The sequence below is a fragment of the Hydra vulgaris genome, chromosome 08 (assembly GCF_038396675.1).
Source record: "Hydra vulgaris chromosome 08, alternate assembly HydraT2T_AEP".
NCBI lineage: Eukaryota > Metazoa > Cnidaria > Hydrozoa > Anthoathecata > Hydridae > Hydra > Hydra vulgaris.
Window position 1 is genome coordinate 67,245,168 of NC_088927.1, and position 22,230 is coordinate 67,267,397.

The following is a 22,230-nucleotide window of genomic DNA, read 5'->3' on the forward strand; positions in this document are numbered from 1 at the left end:
TTTCACAACTGAAACACCCCTTATTTAAACATTCGTTTGTTGGCGATATTCAGGGCCTATGCCGTTTTCGGATGCTAAATTTTCAAAACTTAATTCAAAATAAAAAGAAGATAAAAATAGCACTTTCTAAAAGTGAAATTCCTTCCGAAGTTGAACAAACTTTGAAACATGCAATAGAGTGCTGGAATGCGAAAGAGCAAAGAGGAATTTTTAAACAAATTCTGGAAGAAAAAACTCTTAAGTGAAAATCACGAGAAATAACTTTCTTATTTTTCTTTTTTACCTTGTAAATTACATTGGGTGTTAAATAAATGAAATAATAATAATAACAGTCACTATATAATGACGTATTTACATACATATTACACATTTTAATCGTTGAGATTGAAATTATTGCGCGTTAAAAAATTAATTTATATGAGATTTCACAAAAAAAGTGGCATAAAACAAAACGCACAAATAAAGTATCGCATAAAAAAGGACGGCATAAAAAGAGTTTGGAGTGTATATATATATATATATATATATATATATATATATATATATATATATATATATATATATATATATATATATATATATATATATATATATATATATATATATATATATATATATATATATATATATATTCCAAATGTTTATTAATCTTTAAAGTACACCTTTTTGTATATTTCAGAATAAGCTTTAAAGTATTTTATTAAACAACTATTATTTGTTTTAGTTTAATGTGACTTAAGTTCTCAGTTCTCTATTTGTTTTATTTATATCATTTAATGTGTATTTTAAGTTCTCAGCCTATAGTAACAGTTATTAGTTTCTTCTACAATTTTTTCTATTTATTTCACTACTTATGCCACTCCTCTAAAAATTTTTTAACAGAGTAAAGCGTTTAAACATCAATTTTGTGGAGCAGGTCTGTTTTAATATTTAATCTTAAAATATTTGCGTCAACGCAACAGCTTTGCCCCTTTATGATATTGTAACAGCTTTGGTTGAGCTTACCGGTTTTTACATCCATTTAAAACAAACATGACATCCATTTAAAACAACCATGACATTCATTTAAAACATCGTACCAATCAATTAAAACAATCGTGATTTTAAATTAAAACATTAAACGCATGCGCAATCTCAACATTCTATATTATTCAAAAAAAAAAGGTTTTCTTTTAATATATATATATATATATTTTTTTTTTATTCAATTTTTGAAAACTATTTAAAATTTTGTTTTAAATTTTTATTTTTCAATGTTTGTAAATGTTTATTTTTCAATTTTTCTGACTTAAGACACGTTTTTTTGAAGCGTGTCTTAGGTCAGATGACATACCTCGACAGTAATTGAAAAATAAAGATTTTATTTTAAATAAAAAAAAATTTTCAAAAATTGAATAAAAAAAATAAAAATATATATTAAAATAAACCTTTTTTTTTGAATAATATAGAATGTTGAGATTGCGCATGCGTTAAATGTTTTAATAGAAAATCACGATTGTTTTAATTGATTGGCACGATGTTTTAAATAAATGTCACGGTTGTTTTAAATGGATTTAAAAACCGGTAGTGATCAACCTGTTTAGTGGAAATTTGTCAATAATAGTTCTTAATTTAAATAAGGAGTAAACTGTCACCCTTTTTTTACCATTCAATTTTACCAAAATTTGTATACCAGGGCTGATTATAGCAGTGACTGATTGGGCTACATTTCTATGCCCTTAGAAAAAATGGGGCTCTCCAATCCGTAACCTTTTTTTGTTTTTTTTCAAGGGACCAGATAACTTTTTTTTCTTCCTATGTTGACTATTTTAACTACCGACTTACAATGTTGAATCTTTGATGGTTGTGAACTTTAAAAAAAAAAAGTAATAATAATACTAAAGAAATTTTTTCATTTTAAAAAAAAATTTAAAAAGAAATAACAAAATATATTTATTAAATAATAAAGTGATTGTATATTAAAGTGATTATAACAAATATAAGATAGGTTTATGTTTGCTCGGAAAATATATCTAATTGTGGGATGGGAATCTCAGCTTGGTTCTCAATATTTGATTCTTTTTGCTTGAACGAAGAGAATCCAAAAAGACTGCGGCTTAATACTAGCTGCTTAGCATAAGAATAATCGCCTGACCCTATATCTTGGTCGCATATGGTAATGTCGTCGGTAAATTTTTCGCTTTGATCAAAAGGAATGTCGTAACTAATATTTTGCGATGACATATTATTTTCACTAAACATTGTGTATAGACCATATCCTAGATTAGATATAGATAGGTTTTCTTCTATACTGCCATTTTTGAAATCCGTACTTTTATCAAAGTATCGACTTTTACCAAATGATGCGTTTTGTTGAATTGTGAATTTTTTTTTATCTAAAAAAATTTTATTTCATTATAATAAAGCAATTTTTTAAAAAGTGCACATACATGCATGCATACATAGATACATACATAGATACATACATACATACATACATACATACATACATACATACATACATACATACATACATACATACATACATACATACATACATACATACATACATACATACATACATACATACATACATACATACATACATACATACATACATACATACATACATACATACATACATACATACATACATACATACATACATACATACATACATACATACATACATACATACATACATACATACATACATACATACATACATACATACATACATACATACATACATACATACATACATACATACATACATACATACATACATACATACATACATACATACATACATACATACATACATACATACATACATACATACATACATACATACATACATACATACATACATACATACATACATACATACATACATACATACATACATACATACATACATACATACATACATACATACATACATACATACATACATCATACATATTGGACAAAATATTTGCAACCAACATCGAACAATGCTAAAAAGTGCTCCTAATTTTACATGTCTTAAAAACGAAACGAACTATACTACCACAGCAAACAGTTCAGGAGTCTGAAGTTATAGCATGCCATGACATGAGCAATCAGCTGACAGGTGACAGCACACAGGCAGAATTTCGTTGACAAGTGCCATTTTGCAGCAGACAAAACAAGTGCAACTTTTTTGGTTTGTTTCATTTTCTTAAGTCTGGTCCGTGTCAACGTCACGGAAGTTTTTTAATAATTAAAGGAAGTATCCAGAACATTCCAGAAGTTTCCAGAAGCATGAAAAAGCTTCCAGAAGTTTCCAGAAGAAGCATCTGGAAGCATCCAGTAGCATCCAGAAATATCCAGAAACATTCAGAAGCATCCAGACGCATCCAAAAGCTTCCAGAAGCATCGAAAAGAAGCATCTAGAATCTTCCAGAACAGGTTCATTTTAATATATAAGAGACATGTAAATCGACATGTAATTCAGTCAGTATATGGAAGTCAATCAGTCAGTATTATCAAGACAGTTTATCGAAGTGAGTTTTATCAAAGTGTTTTATCGAAGAACATCAATACAAGAAGTGAAATACAACAAGTTTTTCATTACATCAATACAGTCCACATCCAACCAAGACGTTGTGTTCCACAGAGCATTATTGTATCGTCACAAGGTAAATGCAACACGGTATGCCTTGAGAAGGGTGATTATTTATTTTTATTATTTTTATGACTTCAAGTGCAAAAATGGCTCCCAATAGTCTTATATTGGAACTAAGAAAGAAAAATATTGGCGATTACGTAAGTGGAATGTCACAAAAAAGTATTTGTGATAAAGATCGCGTGAAAAAATGGACCGTATCAAGACTATGTTCCAAATATCGTTCTACGGGGAAGTTGGCAGCAGATAACAAAGGTGGAAGACCGCGTTCCACCACTTCTAGAGAGGATTCTATGATCGTCAGATCCGTCAAGAAGGATCCCTGGATATCATCAGTCGATATACAAAAGCAATTAGAGCTGCCTTTATTGGACCGAACAATCAGACGATGTGCTGTTGAAGCCGGATTGTTTTCTCGACGCGCTGCAAAGGAACCGCCAATTTTACTAAAAAACCAGAAGAAAAGACTCCTGTTAGCTACATCTCATATTGACTGGAACGTGCAGAAATGGCGAACTGTCCTGTTCAGTGATGAATCGAAGTTCAACATCATTGGGAGCGATGGCATTTGCCGTGTACGTCGACCGGCCGGAAAACGCCTCGATTTACGTTACTGCCATAAGACCGTGAAGCATGGTGGAGGCAATGTAATGGTCTGGGGGTGTTTTTCTGCTAACGTTCTAGGTCCAATACATCGAAACGATGGAATAATGGACCGTTTCATGTATAAAAATATCCTGAAAGATGTTATGTTACCTCATGCTGAATGGAATATGCCAATAAAATGGGTTTTTCAGCAAGACAACGATCCGAAACACACTGCAAAAGTAGTCAAGCAGTGGTTTCAAGACAACCACCTATCGGTGATGGATTGGCCGCCTCAATCTCCGGATCTCAACCCTATCGAGAACCTGTGGGAGATCGTCAACCGCAGAATTAATCGTGAAGGTGTTCGTAATAAGGATCAACTGTTTGAACAAATCCAAAAGGCCTGGGCAGCGATTCCACAAAGTTTCATTGATGACCTGATCGAATCTATGCCTCGAAGATGCAAGGCTGTGATCGACAACAAAGGATTCGCCACGAAATATTGATAGCGAAATACAGCTTGGTCAACATTTTGTCGAGTTGCACTAGTTTTGTCCAGAAGGAAATCAACTTTTTTTAATACTTTCCCAGTGGGCACAGGACGTAAAAAAGACATCTTTTAAACGTCTTTTGAACGTTTTGGACGTATTTTGAACATTCAAAAGACGTCTTATTTAGGTCCTGTGCCCACTGGGTTTGATTAATTTATTCATTTTCGTGTACAAATAATGAACATTGTGATGAATAAAACTTGAAGAACTTTGTCTCTAAACAGTTACATAGTTATTTCTCTAAATTGAAAAAATGCAGCCCTATAGTATAAAGAAAGTAAATTAGAATTATTTGGTTGCACTCGTTTTGTCCGATACTGTACATACATACATACATACATACATACATACATACATACATACATACATACATACATACATACATACATACATACATACATACATACATACATACATACATACATACATACATACATACATACATACATACATACATACATACATACATACATACATACATACATACATACATACATACATACATACATACATACATACATACATACATACATACATACATACATACATACATACATACATACATACATGCATGCATACATACATAAATACATACATACATACATACATACATACATACATACATACATACATACATACATACATACATACATACATACATACATACATACATACATACATACATACATACATACATACATACATACATACATACATACATACATACATACATACATACATACATACATACATTCATACATACATACATACATACATGCTTACATACAAACGAATATTTAAACTAATGTTCGTCCAACGGTTACAAATATTAAGGTTTTTTTTTCTTTTCGCGCAAGTTTTTTCGAGGCATACTTTATACTTGGATAGATTTAATCGTAATTGATTTAAATTTTATACGAAGAAATTTTAGCGATTCATTAGTCAGTTCAGATATATTTAATTCAAGTCCCACTTACAAAGTTGTCAATTAGCGTATTTCATACAACCCTAGTTCACCGTTTCCGTTATTAACCGTTAGCTGTTTACCAGAAATAGCAGTTTTAGTTTTGAAAAACGATTCTTGACAGGTGAAAAAAGTTATAAAAAGAAACGTTTTAAATGGAATTGCAACAAATTTCACTTCCAAGAGCTTTTCGCTCTTTTTTTTTTTTTAAAAAAAGAAAAAAATTATTTTGCGAACAAAAATTTGAAGTATCATTTGAAGTATCAAATCAATTTGAAGTATCAAAAATTTGAAGTATCAAATCGTTTCTTTTTTATTAAAATAATATACGATCTATGTACATACAATTAATAATTAATAATAGTCTTATTAAGAGAAAGATTCTCGAAAACAATATCAGAAAAATATTTGCAAATTGTTAATTTAATAAATAATTACGAGCAAAAGAATAAACATTTTCAAACTATTTTATTATCGTTCCTATTTACTTGATTAATAAATATATTCGTTAAACAAATATTATTTGTTAAACGAATATTAGTATATGAATACGAGTAAATCTTTTTTAACTGATAACGTATTAAACTTGTCAGATTTTATATGGTGGCCTATAACTCAACCTAATTTTGTTAATAACTTAACCTAATTTTGTTTCAACCTAGTTTTGAAATTGTGTAAATCATAGATTAAGACGTTTTTGATTTTCAACCGGCAATTTTGATTTTTACATTTGCACCTAATTAAAACTTTAATTACTAATTTTCCAACCAACTAAATTGTTGACCTACCGCATATTTGACCTACTGAATTTTCAACCTACTGAATATTCACCCTACTGCATTTTCAATTTTATAAATACGCTTTTCCGGTAAATATTTTGCACATTTTGTTGTTGATTTGAATACAAGCCAAATTTGATCAGTCTTGGCGCAGTGGTTGTAGCGCTGTCCTCAGAATTAGGAGCTATAAGGTTCGTTGAATGCTTAGAAAACTTATTGATTGTTAATTTAAAAAAAAATTCGTAGTTTAAAAAAAGCAACGTTAAAAACACAGACCAGATCAGTTAAAAATTAATTAATCTCAAACCAGTTGAAAATGAAAAATCTATAAAATAGGTCGAAAAATAAATCTGTCAAAAACAAAAACGTCATAAATGGGTTGAAAATAAAAAAAGACTATAATCGGTTGAAAACAATTTAGGCCTCAGTAGGTTATCTGAAAATTAGTTCCGCTTTTTGTTGATGATCTTTTGATGAACAACTTGGTCGGTCGAGATTTTTGTAGGTTTACCTATCTGATACGTCTTATATTACTTAGGGTTCGTCCATAAATTTCGTCATGCTTTATGGGTAGGTGGAGGCAATTTTGAGACAATTTGTTACAAGAGGAGTAGAGGGATTCTCCAATTTTGGTGGCGCAACATTTTTTCTTATTTTTATTTTAAATCTAGAGAAGACTTTCTTTTAATTAAAAGTGTATCTGACTAAAGCCAACCCTCAGTTAATGTATTTACATGTTGATTGTAAAATCAACTGCGCTTAAAAACTTAGACGATGTATACACTCCGTTAGCGTAGTAGTTAAAGCCTGTTAACGAACTGTTACAGCTGTATGCGCAACGCGTTACGCCTACGGCTGTAACAGTCTAAAGTGCACGTTCTGCGCTTTAATTTTGTATGGTCCAACTTTATTTTGTTGGTGCACAAAAGTGTGCAGCAACAAAAAAAAGTTTTGTACACTAAAAATAAAAATTTTGACACCGAAAGACGAACATCGATTTACTATTGATACAACATACGATTTACACTTGATTTACCAGTCTGAAACGGAATCCACTCGGTCACGCTAACATTGTTAGTCGCGAGAAAACTACATTTAATATATTTACAAAATAATATTTTTGCATGTACATATCGGAAGAATAAATGTTTAAAATTGGGATCATGTTTAGGATATAGCGATGTTAATTTATTTAGTTTTACACGAAATTATTAAGGTGAAAAAAAAAACATTAAACTGAAAAGTACTAATTAATTAATTCAAAGAAGCTAAGAAAATTATAGGTATTACTATATTTAAAACCGTTTAAAAGAAAATTTTTAGGGGGGAAGGGAGTTACAAAACTGTTGCGTAATATGAGGGGGTGGGGGTAAATAAAATGTTACGAAGTGTTAGGAGGGAGGGTGGGGGATTTTAGCAACTTAAAAATTTTTTTTGAATGTGTATTACAAATGTTGTTTAATTTTTATTAAACAAATTTATAGGAAAATTTTAAAAATGGAAAGAATGTAATATCGAGCATATATTAAAATCTGTGCTCTCTTCGGAAATTCAGCACCAACCATAACCTATAAATTAGTATTAGCTTATTGCAACCAAGGACCAAAATATAGTTTAGTTGCCAAGTGTGCTGCTCTTTTGCAAGATGAATCATGGTTTTATTTTAGACAAATTGGAAACAAGTCGACTAATGCTTGTTGGGTCGATAAAGGGAAAAATTCAAGAACTATAGTAAGATACAATAAATTTAACTTAAAAAAGATGTTCTTCATATTCTTCAAAGAAACAAGTTTTTTCAACTGGTTTATCTATAAAGGGAGACACCGTTACTAGTCAATACTATGTACAAAACTATTTGAAACCTGTTATACGCGAAATTAATAAGATAAGACCTTTAACTAGAGATCAATTTTTTAAATTTCTCTATAATATCGCTCAACACCAAGTTACTCAAACTGTGACAAATATCTTGACCAAGGGTAAGGCTAGGTATATCCTACTAAAAGAAAATAAGTAAGTTAATAGAGTCCATGCTAAAAACCATACTTCCATGATGCATTTGTTAAAGAAACATCACTTTTATGCACCTTTTACATAATCAGGCTTCATCTTTAGGAGTATTGCGATAAGCAGAAAATCGTGCTTGGTGTTACACCGGTATTCAATAAAATTATAAGAAGGCGTTCGAGGATATGTTTATATTTATTTATACGATACATTTTTTGTAATAATTTTAAAAAAATACAAATAATTACAAATCATATTTAACCTACTATTTTATTGTCTGAATTTCTCATTTCAGATTAATGCAGTTTTTTGTATTGAACTTTGTGATCAGAGATGGATTTAAACCCTGTCAAGTACTCGAAGACGGTGTAAAAAGATAAATATAAATAATAGAGTTATGAAGTTTACTACCCGCATAATATTAGACTGCCAATTTATATATTTTTGTTAAAAAATTTATTTTCAAAAAACTTTACTGTGACAACTATGATTTGCAGAGGTTGCGAAATTTATTTTGCAATACTTGAAAATGTAAATTACCCTTAGGATATGAGAAAATTGGATAAGTTAATCGGTTCTTTTTATTAAAAGGACGAGTACAACTTGTTGAAAAATAAATTATCTAGCAGAGCTGACAACAAAGGGGGAGGAGGCCAGGGGCACTAGCCTCCACCTTTTTTGCTCAAGGCCTTTTTTTTTCTTTTAAAGAATTTTCTGAATATAAATTTTTTTTTCATAGAAATCGACGATTGTACCCCTTCCTCCCCCACTTCGAAATCCGTGTTGTCAGCCCTGTCCAGTGTAAACTACACTTTGAAGCATCTGCAACAATTAGCATTTGATTGGTTGCAAATGTGTCACGATTTATTATTTGCAAATGTGTCACGATTTATAAAAAGTGTTTTCAACATATTATACTTTTGTTAAATCATTATTGATAGAGTAAAATATAAAGTAGACGATATTTTGTCTGTTTTTTTTTTCCCGTAAACGTTGGGATGCCATGCCCATGGTATGCTCTCAGCCGAATCACCAAAAAATCGGCTACAGAATATCCGGTGACACATTTATTTTTTAGAACTCCGACCTCCTTCATTGAAGTGAATGTTAATTAAGCTGTGGGCGCTTTTGTTCTATTTGTGACTAGGCCGTGTCACAGCACGAATTGTTTGTTACATACTGTTACATCAAATTATTTTAACTACATTTATGTATAAAAGTACATTCTCTTCAAACCATTCATAGAGATTACAATCATACTTAATACTCTTCAAACCATTCAAAAAGGTTACAAAAATAACCTGCTCAGGTAATATCTTGCATTTCTGAGGTAATCTCAGAAGTTTTTATCGATTAATATATCAAAAAAAGCTCCAAACTTATTAAAATGATATCTTTACTAAAATCTGAACTTAAACCATGGTTTAACTTTAATGACAATGTCAATAATATGGTGCTTCTTTATTGATGCACGTTCCAAAACTAATATCAAGCGATTAATTAAAACACAACAAGCAAAACAAAAAAATATTAAAAATACTAGGAGAAAGGTTGTGATGTGTGACACATCTCAGTTTTTCTGATTCTGATTTTTTGCATCTCTACCAAAAACATGCATCCACCCTTGATTGTTTATTATTTATTATTTTTCTGTTTATTATTTATTTATTTGCACTTAAATTTTACTTTTGTTGAGATTTAATAGTAAAATATATAGTTTAAATCTAACTTGTTATATATACAAACACTTAAACAGCAAAAGAAAAATAGGTATAAAAAATTGGTTGTTGTTGCTAATTGGAGGCTGTCCATTAATTGTAAATAAAATAGATGGAAGGGTTTCAAGCAAAGTTGACGTCAACAATGTTGAATTTTAAATAAATTAAACTACTTTTAAAAAGGGAAAAAAGAGATGTCTTTCTTCCATTTTAATTTTATTTGAAGAAGTAGGGGTAATCAAATCTCTGGAAGTTTGACAAGTTGTTAACAAGAGGAGGGGAAAGTAAAAATTGCCATAAAATTGTTGACATAATAATGGAAAACCCCATTAGCTTACTGCAATTTTTTTTCTGTAATTTTAACTTTAATTTTTATAACTTAAACTAAAATTGACAACTATTATTAGGGAATTTTCCGGAAATTTTGGAAATTTTCAAAAAAAGAAAAGTTATTTTATAATTAATGGGTAAAATTTTATATCTTATTTAGGCAGTTGTAATGGACAACTTTATGATAAAATATTGTGAAGCAAATTATGAACATTTTAGAAAACTCCCTTTGAAAAACACTTTTTTTGGTATTTTGTTGAGTTTTTTTATTATAACTATAAGTAGCAACTTTGATAGTTTTCAAAATTTTCTAAAACTGTTTTATCCTGTTATTTGCTTAGAATATTGATGCTCATTTCCGTAGCAAACTTTGCTTAACGCTAAACATAATATGTCCCTCCACTCCTAAAAGGGATGGGGCGTTGTTTAAATATATATTAGATTGGCCTACAAGTTACTTAAAACTATAAAATTATATATAAAAAGACTTCATTGAATATTTACAATGTTTTACAAATTTTTCTTGGTTTAAAGACGTTATTGATTAATGATAGCAAAAAGTAAAGAAATTTTTCTTGCTAAATTTTAACTAATTAAAAATATAATTATTTTAAAAATAAAGAGCTAATGATTTCGAGGTCATAAATTTAACCGTTATGTTTAAGTAAGTGCTTTTAATAAAAAGAACCGACTGGTTTCTAAGAAATAAAAAAAAGTCCTTAAAAACTAAAATTCACCCGACTGAATTGTGTCAAATATCCAGCTAGCCGACAAAATTTGTCAAAAAACCGACTATAACTTGAAAATCGCCTTCTTTCTGGGGGTGGAACACCCTTTTTTTCCTACACACCTTCCCCTAAAATCGCCTTTGTATGCAACCTTTACAAATAAAAAATCTTTGTTTTTTTTAAAACACTCTACAAAAATAAAAATAATACACAATAAAACTTGTTAATCTAAAAAAGATTTTAATCTTTGTGAACATTTTCATCGTACTTTAGGGAAGTAAAAGCTAGAAACATGTAATACACAAGGTCAAAAGACAAGCTAATTAGGAAAACATCTGCTTTTTGTTAATTCTCAAAAAGTAATGTATTTAAATATAACAACTTGGTTGAAACTTTTTTCCAGTGAGCAAATCCAGGTTTTGTATTTTTTTTTAAATCAAGACCTGATTATAATAAGTACTTGAATATCAAATTCGTTTAAATAGTGTATAAATCATAATAAATTTTACTATAATATATTTAAAAAAATTATTTAATATATTAAACCTAATCTTTCGAAAAATATTATAAGAAATATATATATATTCATATGTATATAATTTAGTATAAATGGTTTAAATAAACTTTAAATAAATCATTTTTTGTAAAATCTTCATTTTACAAAAAACGGGAAACCTGGATTTGCTCACTGGAAAAAAGTTTATTGCTTTTTTGCTATTGTGTAAATTATCCTTCTCCGGCAAGTTGCCATATAGAGGCCTCATACCTGCAAATGCAAAAACAAGTTTAGCTCACTAAAGAGCATCAAAAACCACTCACAGACCAAGAGTAAGTGATTATAAGAAAAACGAAGAATCATAGATCAAAAGTCAGAAATCGAGTTAGAAAGATAGCATAGAGAATGCGGACAGATATTGCACTAGATCTTAAAATACGCTATCTTTTTTCGATATTTATTTATATATATTTATTAAACACCCACTATACAAGTATACAAGGTAAATTAGAGTTTTGTACATGATAATTATAAAAATCCTTGAATTATTATTATTATTATTTTATTATTATCATCTAGGAATATTTTTTTCAAGAATATCCTTGAAGATTGTTCTTTGTTCTTTTGAGTTCCAGCATTCAACTGCACATTTTAGAGTTTGAAGATCCGTTTCAGGAACTAAATTTTTTAAGCCAATAATTTTTATTTTTTTTTTACTTTGAATTATTTTCTCCAGATTTAGTTCATGTTTATTACACAAACCCTTGATACTATCTAAAAAAGGTTGTGGGGCTGTTTTGTTTTCCGGCTGCGACTTAATAATATCAAATGTAATTTTATTGTTCATCAGGCGAATAAATAAGTTGAGCTTGTTTTGTTGTATAGTTATTGATATATCTTCAATAAAGAATAAGGGATGAATATAATTTTTGCTATGTTTTGAAACGTTGAGGAGTGACTTGAGTGCGTTTCTTCCAACTATATCAAGCTTTTGCATTAATACCTTTTTATGTTCACAAAGCTCAAGACCATATGTCAGTGTTGGGACAGCCAAAGTTTTATATAGCTGGACAATGGAGTTTGGGTGAGCAAAACGAATTCCTGATTGAATTAAAGTTTGGATTACTGCCCGGAAATTAGATATTCGGTGATCAATGTTTAAACTATTAAGTGAGGCAAAAGGTGAACTTTTTGTATCCCATGTAAAACCTAGGTGATTAAGTTTATCATGAAGTTTTATTTTTTTGTTGTTGAGAGTTATTGTGCAGTTTTTAATTTGCTTTTTTCCGGTGAGCAAGAACTCGGTTTTGTCAGCATTCAATTTTATACAGTTTTTGTGTGTGTACATATTACAGGTATTAAGAAGCTTTTGTAGGCCAGAAAGGGTGGAGCTAAGGAGTATAATGTCATCAGCATATGCTACAACACCCGTATAGTTTCCATTGATTGATGTACCTACGGTGCTTTCATTTTGTAAGGTATCTAGTAGGTTTTCGGTGTAAATGTTATACAAATAAGGCGAGAGAATAGATCCCTGTCTCACTCCTTGCGTTAGATAGAATGGATATGATTTGCAACCTAGATAAGAAACAGAAGCACTACTTTCATAGTATAATGATGATATGGTATTAACAATATATAGAGGGAGTTTTTTATCATTGTAGAGTCGCTCAAACAGAATGTCCCAGTTACAGCTGTCAAACGCTTTTTCAGCATCGAGGGAACAGAGATAGACGGGTGAGTTGTTGTTGTTGTAGTGTTTAATCGTTTCACTAATAACAAATTCGGCGTGTAGGGTTGAGCTGTTTTTAGTGAAACCGAATTGAAGAGGATGAGTTTCTTTTATTTCTGGACAGATTAGTAGGATAAGATATTCCATTAGTTTCGTAAAGATTGGAATGATGCTAATGCCGCGGTAATTATTTGGATCAGTTAGCGATTTTTTATATGATTTAGCGAGTGGTATTATGAGTGATGTAGACATCGATTTTGGGGTCTGCCCATGATTAATAGAAAAATTAAAGAATTTTCTGAGCCATTCTGTTAGTGCTTCACAGCTCGCATTCTTTAAATGTTCAGCTGAGATTCCAAAAGCGTCTTTAGATTTGTTTAATTTAAGGCGAGAAACAACCGTTTTTATATTTTCATCTGATATTATTACCTCGTCGAATTTTGTACAAGGTGGAATTTCAAAATTTGAAGAGGTATATGTGATTGCTTTAGTGTTTAATCGATTTTCAAAACTGTTGGCAAATTCTTTCCTGATTGAGTCTTTATCTTTTTTATTATTTATGGTGAACAATTTCGAGTTTGCTTCGTTTTTTATATTTTTGAAAGTATTCCAGAAATTTTTTGGATTTGTATTTTTTAACTTTTCGATTTTTATGTATTTTTTGTACAGGTTTTTGTTTTGAGCATTTTTGATAGCATTGCGGAAATTTTTTCGAGCCATCCGGTATCGAATAAAAATTTGGGAGTTTAAATCTTTTAGGAAACCATTTTCCCGCCATTTTTTAAAATAAAATGAAAGAATATCTTTACTGCGGCTTAACTCGGGTGTCCACCAAGATTTTGAATGCAAAGACGGTTTTTTCCCGAATAAATATTGACTAAGTGCTTCAGATGCAGATTTTGTAATAACAGTATATACCTTGATAAGTTCTTCGTCGTAATTTTCATTCGTAAAATTGTGACGATTAAAATTAATATTTAAGCAATTGTTATATAGTTGTAAAAAATCATTGTTATTCCAGGCATAATTTGGAATGCTATAATTTTCTGATTTTTTGTGATTGTTTTCTTGAGAAGATTGTCCGATAATTCCAATTTCAATCGATACTGGTAAATGATCACTCATATTTTGAGATAAAAAAGGAATTACGAAACAATTTGAGTACAGAAGAGACGTATACCTTGAGAGAGCTATGTGATCTATGTAAGATGCGTTTGGTAATGTATTATGGCGATACGTTATCTTAGGTCCAGAGCCTTTGGTTACGTCCACTAATTCAAGTTCATTCGACTTAATAAAATCTGATAAAACCACGGAGTAGTTATTTTTCGTATAGCTAGCTCTCTTTAAAAAATCATATATTTCGTGAGGAAAAGATTGAAAGTCCCCAAGAACAATAAATTCAGCAACACCCTCGTAGTTGTTAATAATACCAGAAATTATATCCAACTGACTCTTGTATTCCTCCAGCGATGTTTGATTATTGCGCGACGATGAGAGATAAATGCCAATAATTATAATATTAGTCTGATTTTTTTTAAGATTTATTGCGAAGATGTGATCATCTTCATAAAGAATAATAATGTTTTGAAACAAATGTTTCCGAATAAAAAACGCGTTTCCGCCAAACGGCCGACCCTGCTCATGTTTGTTAGCCTGGTGGAAAAATGAAGAATGGGTATTTTTATAGATATTTTTTATTATAAAATGTTCTAGTTTCGATAACCAGTGTTCACATATAAAAGTTATGTCATGAGAGAGAATCAACGATTTAGTATACTCAATGTTGGACTTTAGACCGTGGCAGTTAAAAGTACATAAATTAAATGTTGTTGTTGGAAGTTTTTCTTCCTTTAAAATATTCCCTAAATCCATTTTGATCTATGAGAATCTTCCTGGTTTCCGTTAGTTTCCAGATTTTGAAATATTTTAGTATATAAACGTTTTTTTCGGTATGGTTTAACTATTATATTGTTATCCCATAAAGCAGGGTTAAATATTATATTTTTTTCTGTGTTGTTTACGGAAACTTTGTACGATCTGTTGTATTCATTTTCTTTATTCAATATAACAGATAAGGGGGTGATTCCTATTTCTGTTTCTAAATAGTTTTTAAAAAGTTCTTCATTGATTTGATTGCTTACCCCTCCGACAAAAACGTCAAATTTACGAATTATTCTTTCACCTGCAATTGTTTTATTTTCAGAAATTTTTGTTCCAAAAACTGGCTCTGAAGTTCTATGTTTTTTTACTAATGGACAATTTTGTGTTTTGTGATTAGATTTACTATTTCGGCACACTAAAGTAAAATTATTTTCGTCATTGTTGGTATTTGATGCGCGTAGTTTGTTATCGATTTTGGTTTTTTCGCTTATATTTGTGGTCAGTATTCCATCGATTTGTGGTCGATTTGTGATTGAGTGAGTTTGAGCAACTACATTTGCGAATGTTTTTAATAGTCGCGGTTTGTACTCAGCATTTTTAAGAGGCTTATCATGCGTTTTTTGAGTTAGATTTTTTTTTAGCACCTGTGTTCGTTATTTTATTTTCACATTGCGAATAACCATCAATCTTTAATTTCGATATTTGACACGGCTGTAAGAGACTTATATCCAATTCCGAATGTCTGTTTTCTATCTTAAGGTTTTCAATAATTTTAGTTTGGAAAATTATTTTTTCTTTCAACAGTATGAGTTCTTCTTTAATTTCTTTATTTTCCTTTTGAATTTCTTTTGAAATATGTAACAACTCTTTTACTGATTTACTTAAAAATCTATCACTAGACAGAGTGTCCACATTCTTTGTTGAGATAATTACCTTAACGATTTCTTTGTGAAATTGCTTTTCACATAATGTTATTGAGAGTATATAAATATCTTCTAAACATAAACTTGTTTTATATCGTTTACGAAGATTCTTTTCAACAGGATTTGTAAGGTCTAGCGTTATGTTTACCTCACTAAATTCATCTGCACAAAATGTCTCAATAATTTCGGCAAATAATCGCTCTCGAAGGTTTCGAATTGAGTTTTCTGAGATTGGGCTCATATTTGAGATAACTAAGTCTTTTGGGTGAGAACAAATTTCCTCAATATTTTTCAAAAAATTTTCTTCAAAAGTATAAATATCACACTTTAAATAGTTAAACATCTCCTCGATTGATCGTGGTGCCATATTGGTTTTATAGACAATTCTTTTTCAAGTAGCGTTTTATTGATAAAAAACCATATTATAAAAAAACTTTATATTATTTTATTATCGGGTTTTTTTTTTTTTTTTTTTTTTTCTGTAAAAACACGTCTTGCTTTCTTGCGTATGTTTTTGATTGAATATTGTTAATTTTAACTTTATAGAAATTTTTAGATTTTCTAGTTATAGCTTTCTTATATTATTTCTTATACAAATGATTTTTCACAATACGATACAAATTAGATATTTATTAGATTTAGCTTTTTTTAATAACCGAGCACGAGCCTAATACCTGATAAAATTGATTTTAAAAGTATAAAAGATGTTTATTTTTTGCTTGTGGGTCCTTATTTTATATTTTTTGTTAAAATATTTAAAGAATACCCAAATATTACAATGTAAATGATAAAATGCATATTTCTGAAACAATGAAATTAGTTTTATAAAACTATATCATAACTAAGTTTACTGCAATAAAAAATTTTCGGAAATTTTCAAACGTAGCTATTTAAAATTTTATAAATATACAAATATATATATAAATATATATATATATATTTATATATATATATATATATATAATGCTTAACGTCCTCCGACTCTATCGTCCACATATTCTTTATCTAAATTCAAATGTCTTTATTTTAATCCAACGTCTTTAGAAAATAAGTGGGATGAATTCCAAGCTAGAATTGCATCATTGGATAACCCACACATAATTGTAATCACAGAAACGTGGTTCACTTCTACATCTTTAACATATCTAGACAATTACACTGCGTACCTTCAAAACAGGACATTTCGTGGAGGAAACAAAAACGTGTTGTTTTTGGCAATTTCTTCTCTGAATGGATGGTTGTCCTGAGTGGTGTTCCTCAAGGATCGGTCATAGGACCTCTACTATTTTTGCTATTCATAAATGATATGCGAGAACTAGTTAAAAATACTTGCAAACTTTTGGCCGATGATAGCTGATTGGTTGCATGTCAGTTATGGGTTTGGCGTTTGTTCAGGAGGACATTGATATTTTAGGTGATTGGTCAAGACTTTGGCGCATAGAATTCACTATAAATAAATGCAAAGTTTTAAAAAAAATTTCACGATAGTTCCTCGGAATTTGATATCCTCCTGAAAATGTTAGACGCCATTGGTAGTTGCATTCTTTTTGAAGTTGTATCTAATGAAAGAACATTGGGTATTCTAGTTGATAATAAACTCAAATGGTAAAAAAACTCTGTAGTTAGGATAATTAAAAGAACTTTTAAAAAATGGAATCCAAGTATGTTCATCAAGCTTTATACAGCGTATGTGCGGCCGATATTAACGTACAAAAGGACATTAACAAGATAGAATCAGTTCAACGTAGGGCAACTAAACTTGTTCCGCAATTGCGCAACATGAACTACAAATCACATCTGGTAAATTTTGGTCTCAGCTCATTAGCTGAACGTAGAATAAGAGGTGATCTAATTCAATTTTTTAAAATTTATAAAAACTTCAACAAAGTCAACTGGCATCAAGAATGTAGACGAGCGACTTCTTTTACATGTGATGGTCCTGCAGGTAGTCTTTGCAGCGCAAAGCATAAAATTAAACAAGAAGTTACCAAAACAGTCAAAGACACAATTTCTTCAAAAAACAAGTGGTGCCAACATGAAATGCTTTGCTTGCTTCAATAGTTGCCGCTAATTTAGTCAACAAGTTTAAAAACAATTATGGACTCGTTCTCTTCCGAGTTGGTCTACTATAGCCGGTTGTCGTGAGACAATTGGCTCATAGAAGTTAAACTTCTATTGTAGAATATTGCTATAACAATAATAATGATAATAGTAATAATAATAATAATAATAATCTATATATATCCTTTTTTTCTTTTTTCTTTTTACAACGAATATTATTATATATTTCAAAAAAGTAGAATTTATTTGTATCCAGTTTATATATATGTATTTTATACACTACGAGCAGTTGCACAAAATTATAAGATTTAAAATCAAGTTTACAGCAAAAAATAAAAGTTAACAAAGAACCTTCTTCCAATAACTTATATTTTAATGAACAACATAAATATATTTTTAACAAGGCACAAGAAGATGAACTTTCAACATACCTTCGTCAAACATTTAATATGCATTATAGACTTAATGTTAGAGTAACAACGCAACTTGCATATCAATATGCAATTAAAGATGACATTAAAATACCAGAAAACTGAAAAAAGAGTAAAACAGCTGGAACTGATTTGTTTTATTTATTCTTAAATCGTACAAAGTTATCTATTCGTATACAAGAAGCTGCCAACCTCAGTCGAACAACTAGTTTTAATCGCACAAATGTTAAAACTTTCTTCGAAAACCTTGACAAAAGCGTTATAAGTTTTCTGCTGATTGCATTTACAATATTGATGAAACCGGTCATACAACTGTTCAAAAGCCAGCAAAAGTGATTGCTGGTAAAGAATTAAAACAAGGAGGATATGGAACCACTGCTGAAAGGGGAATTCTAGTTACAATGGTGGGTTGTATAAAAGCCCTTGGAAATTCTATTTCACCATTTCTGATATTTCATTGCTTCCACTTTTGTTGACCAATGCTTAAAGGTGCATCAACAGGTACCAAAGTTGATGCTAATCGTAGTGGATGAATAATTACAGAAATTTTTTTGAAATTGTTTGGTCATTTTGTTGAGTATGGACATCCAACCACTAAAGTTATATATTGATTGAATTGATAGATAAAACTAAGGAAAGTAATTTAGTGCTCTAGATATTGTCACCCCATTGCAGCCACAAACTCCAACCACTTAATAGGTCAGTATTTGAGCCATTAAAAAAATTTTACATTTCAACGTGAGAATCATGATTAAAGGTACATCCAAATACTCCTATGACAGTATATGACATTTCTGAATATTTAGGAATAGCTTATTCAAGAGCCTTTGTAAAATAAAAAATGAAGATAAAGATAAAAAAAAGCAAAAAAGTTACCCCTGAGACATCAACGTAGTTTTGACTCAATTTAAACATCAAGCGACTTTTTAGAATATCTTATTTTGCTTAAACATAATTATATTTTGTGTATTGGTATGTTTATAAGGAGTAGAATATACAGAAGAAAATAATGCTTAAAATTATTTTTTTTTGTTTCTAACTTGTTCCATTTCGCTCCAACCGTTGTTCCATTTCACCCCAATATGGGGTGGCATGGGACAAACAGTATCACATTAAAAAACTAATGGCTTGAACTTAATTTACTGCTTAAGTAATGAGTTTTGCAATAATTTCAAGACAATCCAGTAGACTATAAATTTAACCCAATTTGTATTGTTTTTGTGGAAAATATAAAAGCACACAAACAAAAATTTTTGTCCCATCTCTCCCCAGTCTCCCCTATAATCACAAATACTACGCAGATAGTTTTTAAGTTTACAGAACCAAAAAAATTGGAATTTCATTTGTAATGAAATTTTATAAAACATCTAAACGGTAAGAAACATAAGAGTAATTTAAAATAAGGTAAGAATAAGGTAAGAATAAGGTAACGGTAAGAAACATAAGGGTAATTTAAAATAAAATATTTATGTTTTTTTCAATGCAATTGTTTTTTAAAATAAAATGTCAAAGAGAGAAGTTTACGTTTTACGTTACGCTTTACCTTTTGGAAAAAAAAAAAATTTTCATCAAATGGTTCAAATAAAATCAAGCAGCATTGTTTACACGTGGTAAAACGCATAAAAGTGCGGTTTTTCATTTTATTGTTTTTTTTGATAATTGGCTTAGCAACATTAGTTACAAAATAATTTTTTCAAGTTAATTAAAATAATGTAATAACTAAGTACTATTAATTACTAATTATGATTATTTTAAGTATTAATTAAGATTTGTTTTCAGTAAACCACAAGAAAGAGTTGGGATTGCACAAGTTTTTCCTACTTTTTTTTTAAATTTTCTTCAATCGAAGTAATATAAAAATCAAAAATCTCAACAGGATTTTATCTCAATCAGCAATAAAATCTCGCTCAATCATAAAGTTTCTTTTAAAATTTTAAATATTTTAATCAGCAATAAAATTTCAATTATAAAGTTTATTTCATAGTTATAAAGTTTAATTAGGATGACAACGAATTTCTCGTTGGCATAATTAAAGCTTTTAAATTACATAAAATTGATTGAGAATTGTTTTAAAAAGAAATAGGTAATAGATATTACGAGATAAAGTAAATTGAAAATATAATAAAGTTAATGAAAATTAATTACAAAATAAATTACAGTTTATTATAAAATATTCTACAGAATTTTAATTTAAAAATTAAAAATAAAATGTTTACCTTTTTGATTCATCGCGTAACATAAATAAATTATTAGTACAAAAACAAATAAAACAAATGCACTGCCAACAGCGATAACCATGCAGGTTCTATTGCATTTCGACTCTATTAGTTCATCTTTATCTGAACAAAGTTAAATTAAACAAAAATTAAACTTTTTTTCAAGTATAAACTCAAAAATTACACTTTAAAAATTTGCAGGTTTTGAAAATCTACTTTAAATTTGGTATATGATCTCTCAAAGACAACTAGCTGAAGAAGAATATTTTATAATATATAGCTTAATAAATTAATTAATAAAAAAGAATAAAAAGAATAAATAGTTGTACAAAGTTAAAGTTAAAAAAATAACATTCAAATGACAACAAACTTATAAATACTAAAATTGAATCTTTTCATTAACTAACAAGAACTATTTTTGTTTTGGTTTTAAAGGTTTGTTTCTGTAACCCTTGTAAAGGGCTGAACAACCTCGGTTGTTGTTTCCTAACTAAGCTTATTTTGGACCATACCTAAAAAATACATAACTAAAAATTTTTTTTGTCAAAAACTACTCATGTTATTTCCTAATCTTGGATTATCTTAGGTTCTTTCTCCCTAAATAGTTTTGCTTTCACAAGAAAATAAATAAAATCGAAGATATAAAAATAAAATTTTTATGAAAGTATTTTTTTCTTTTCATTTTCATTCAATCTTTTTTGAATTTTTCCGTAAATTTTGAATTTTTATTTTTTATTTTATTCATTTCATTAAATTATCAAAATTTTTTTTAGATAAATGTAGCTAAATTTTTATACAATATGTATTGTATTTGTATTGCATTCAGTGGCATAAGAAATATAATGAGATGTTTACTTCGTTTCGATGTTTAAAAAACATGTTACAAAAATATAAATTTTTTCATAATAAAAATGTTCATGGTGTAAAAAATAACCTTTTAATGATGTTGTGTAAACTGTTGAAGCGGCTGCAGTGAGAAGAACTAAATGTCTGAGATGCATTTAAAAGCTGCAAAAATTTCTTTACAATAACTTTTATAGCAAACGTGTTTCAATGACTAAAATAATGCATTATATTTAACATTCAAAATTAAAACGGTTCTTTTTGTTAATACAGCGGTTTATTAATTACTTTTTATGAGGTGTTTTAGATGTCATTTTAACATTTTTTTTTTGTGATGCTCCAGGAACTTAA

General features: G+C 29.3%; 1 protein-coding gene across 1 annotated transcript; it reads right to left on the bottom strand.

Annotated features, from left to right (window-relative positions):
• Positions 1–1,973: 1,973 nt before the first annotated feature.
• Positions 1,974–22,099, bottom strand: LOC124817445 (uncharacterized). The gene is made up of 3 exons (XM_065804417.1): positions 21,971–22,099; positions 21,037–21,159; positions 1,974–2,375 (listed from the first exon to the last, which is right to left on the bottom strand). The coding sequence occupies exons 1-3, from the start codon at positions 22,035–22,037 to the stop codon at positions 1,990–1,992; spliced, it is 576 nt and encodes a 191-aa protein (XP_065660489.1). The 5' UTR covers positions 22,038–22,099; the 3' UTR covers positions 1,974–1,989.
• Between the last annotated feature and the right edge of the window lie 131 nt (positions 22,100–22,230).

What these genes read in the sequence shown, in the direction of transcription:
- LOC124817445 (XM_065804417.1), bottom strand. Translation starts at nt 22,037, where the DNA reads ATGCATCTCAGACATTTAGTTCTTCTCACTGCAGCCGCTTCAACAGTT. An exon ending in TTACACAACATCATTAAAAG is followed by an intron (nt 21,160 to 21,970) that starts GTTATTTTTTAC and finishes AACTTTGTTCAG; the next exon opens with ATAAAGATGAACTAATAGAG. An exon ending in TTACGCGATGAATCAAAAAG is followed by an intron (nt 2,376 to 21,036) that starts GTAAACATTTTA and finishes AAATTTTTTTAG; the next exon opens with ATAAAAAAAAATTCACAATT.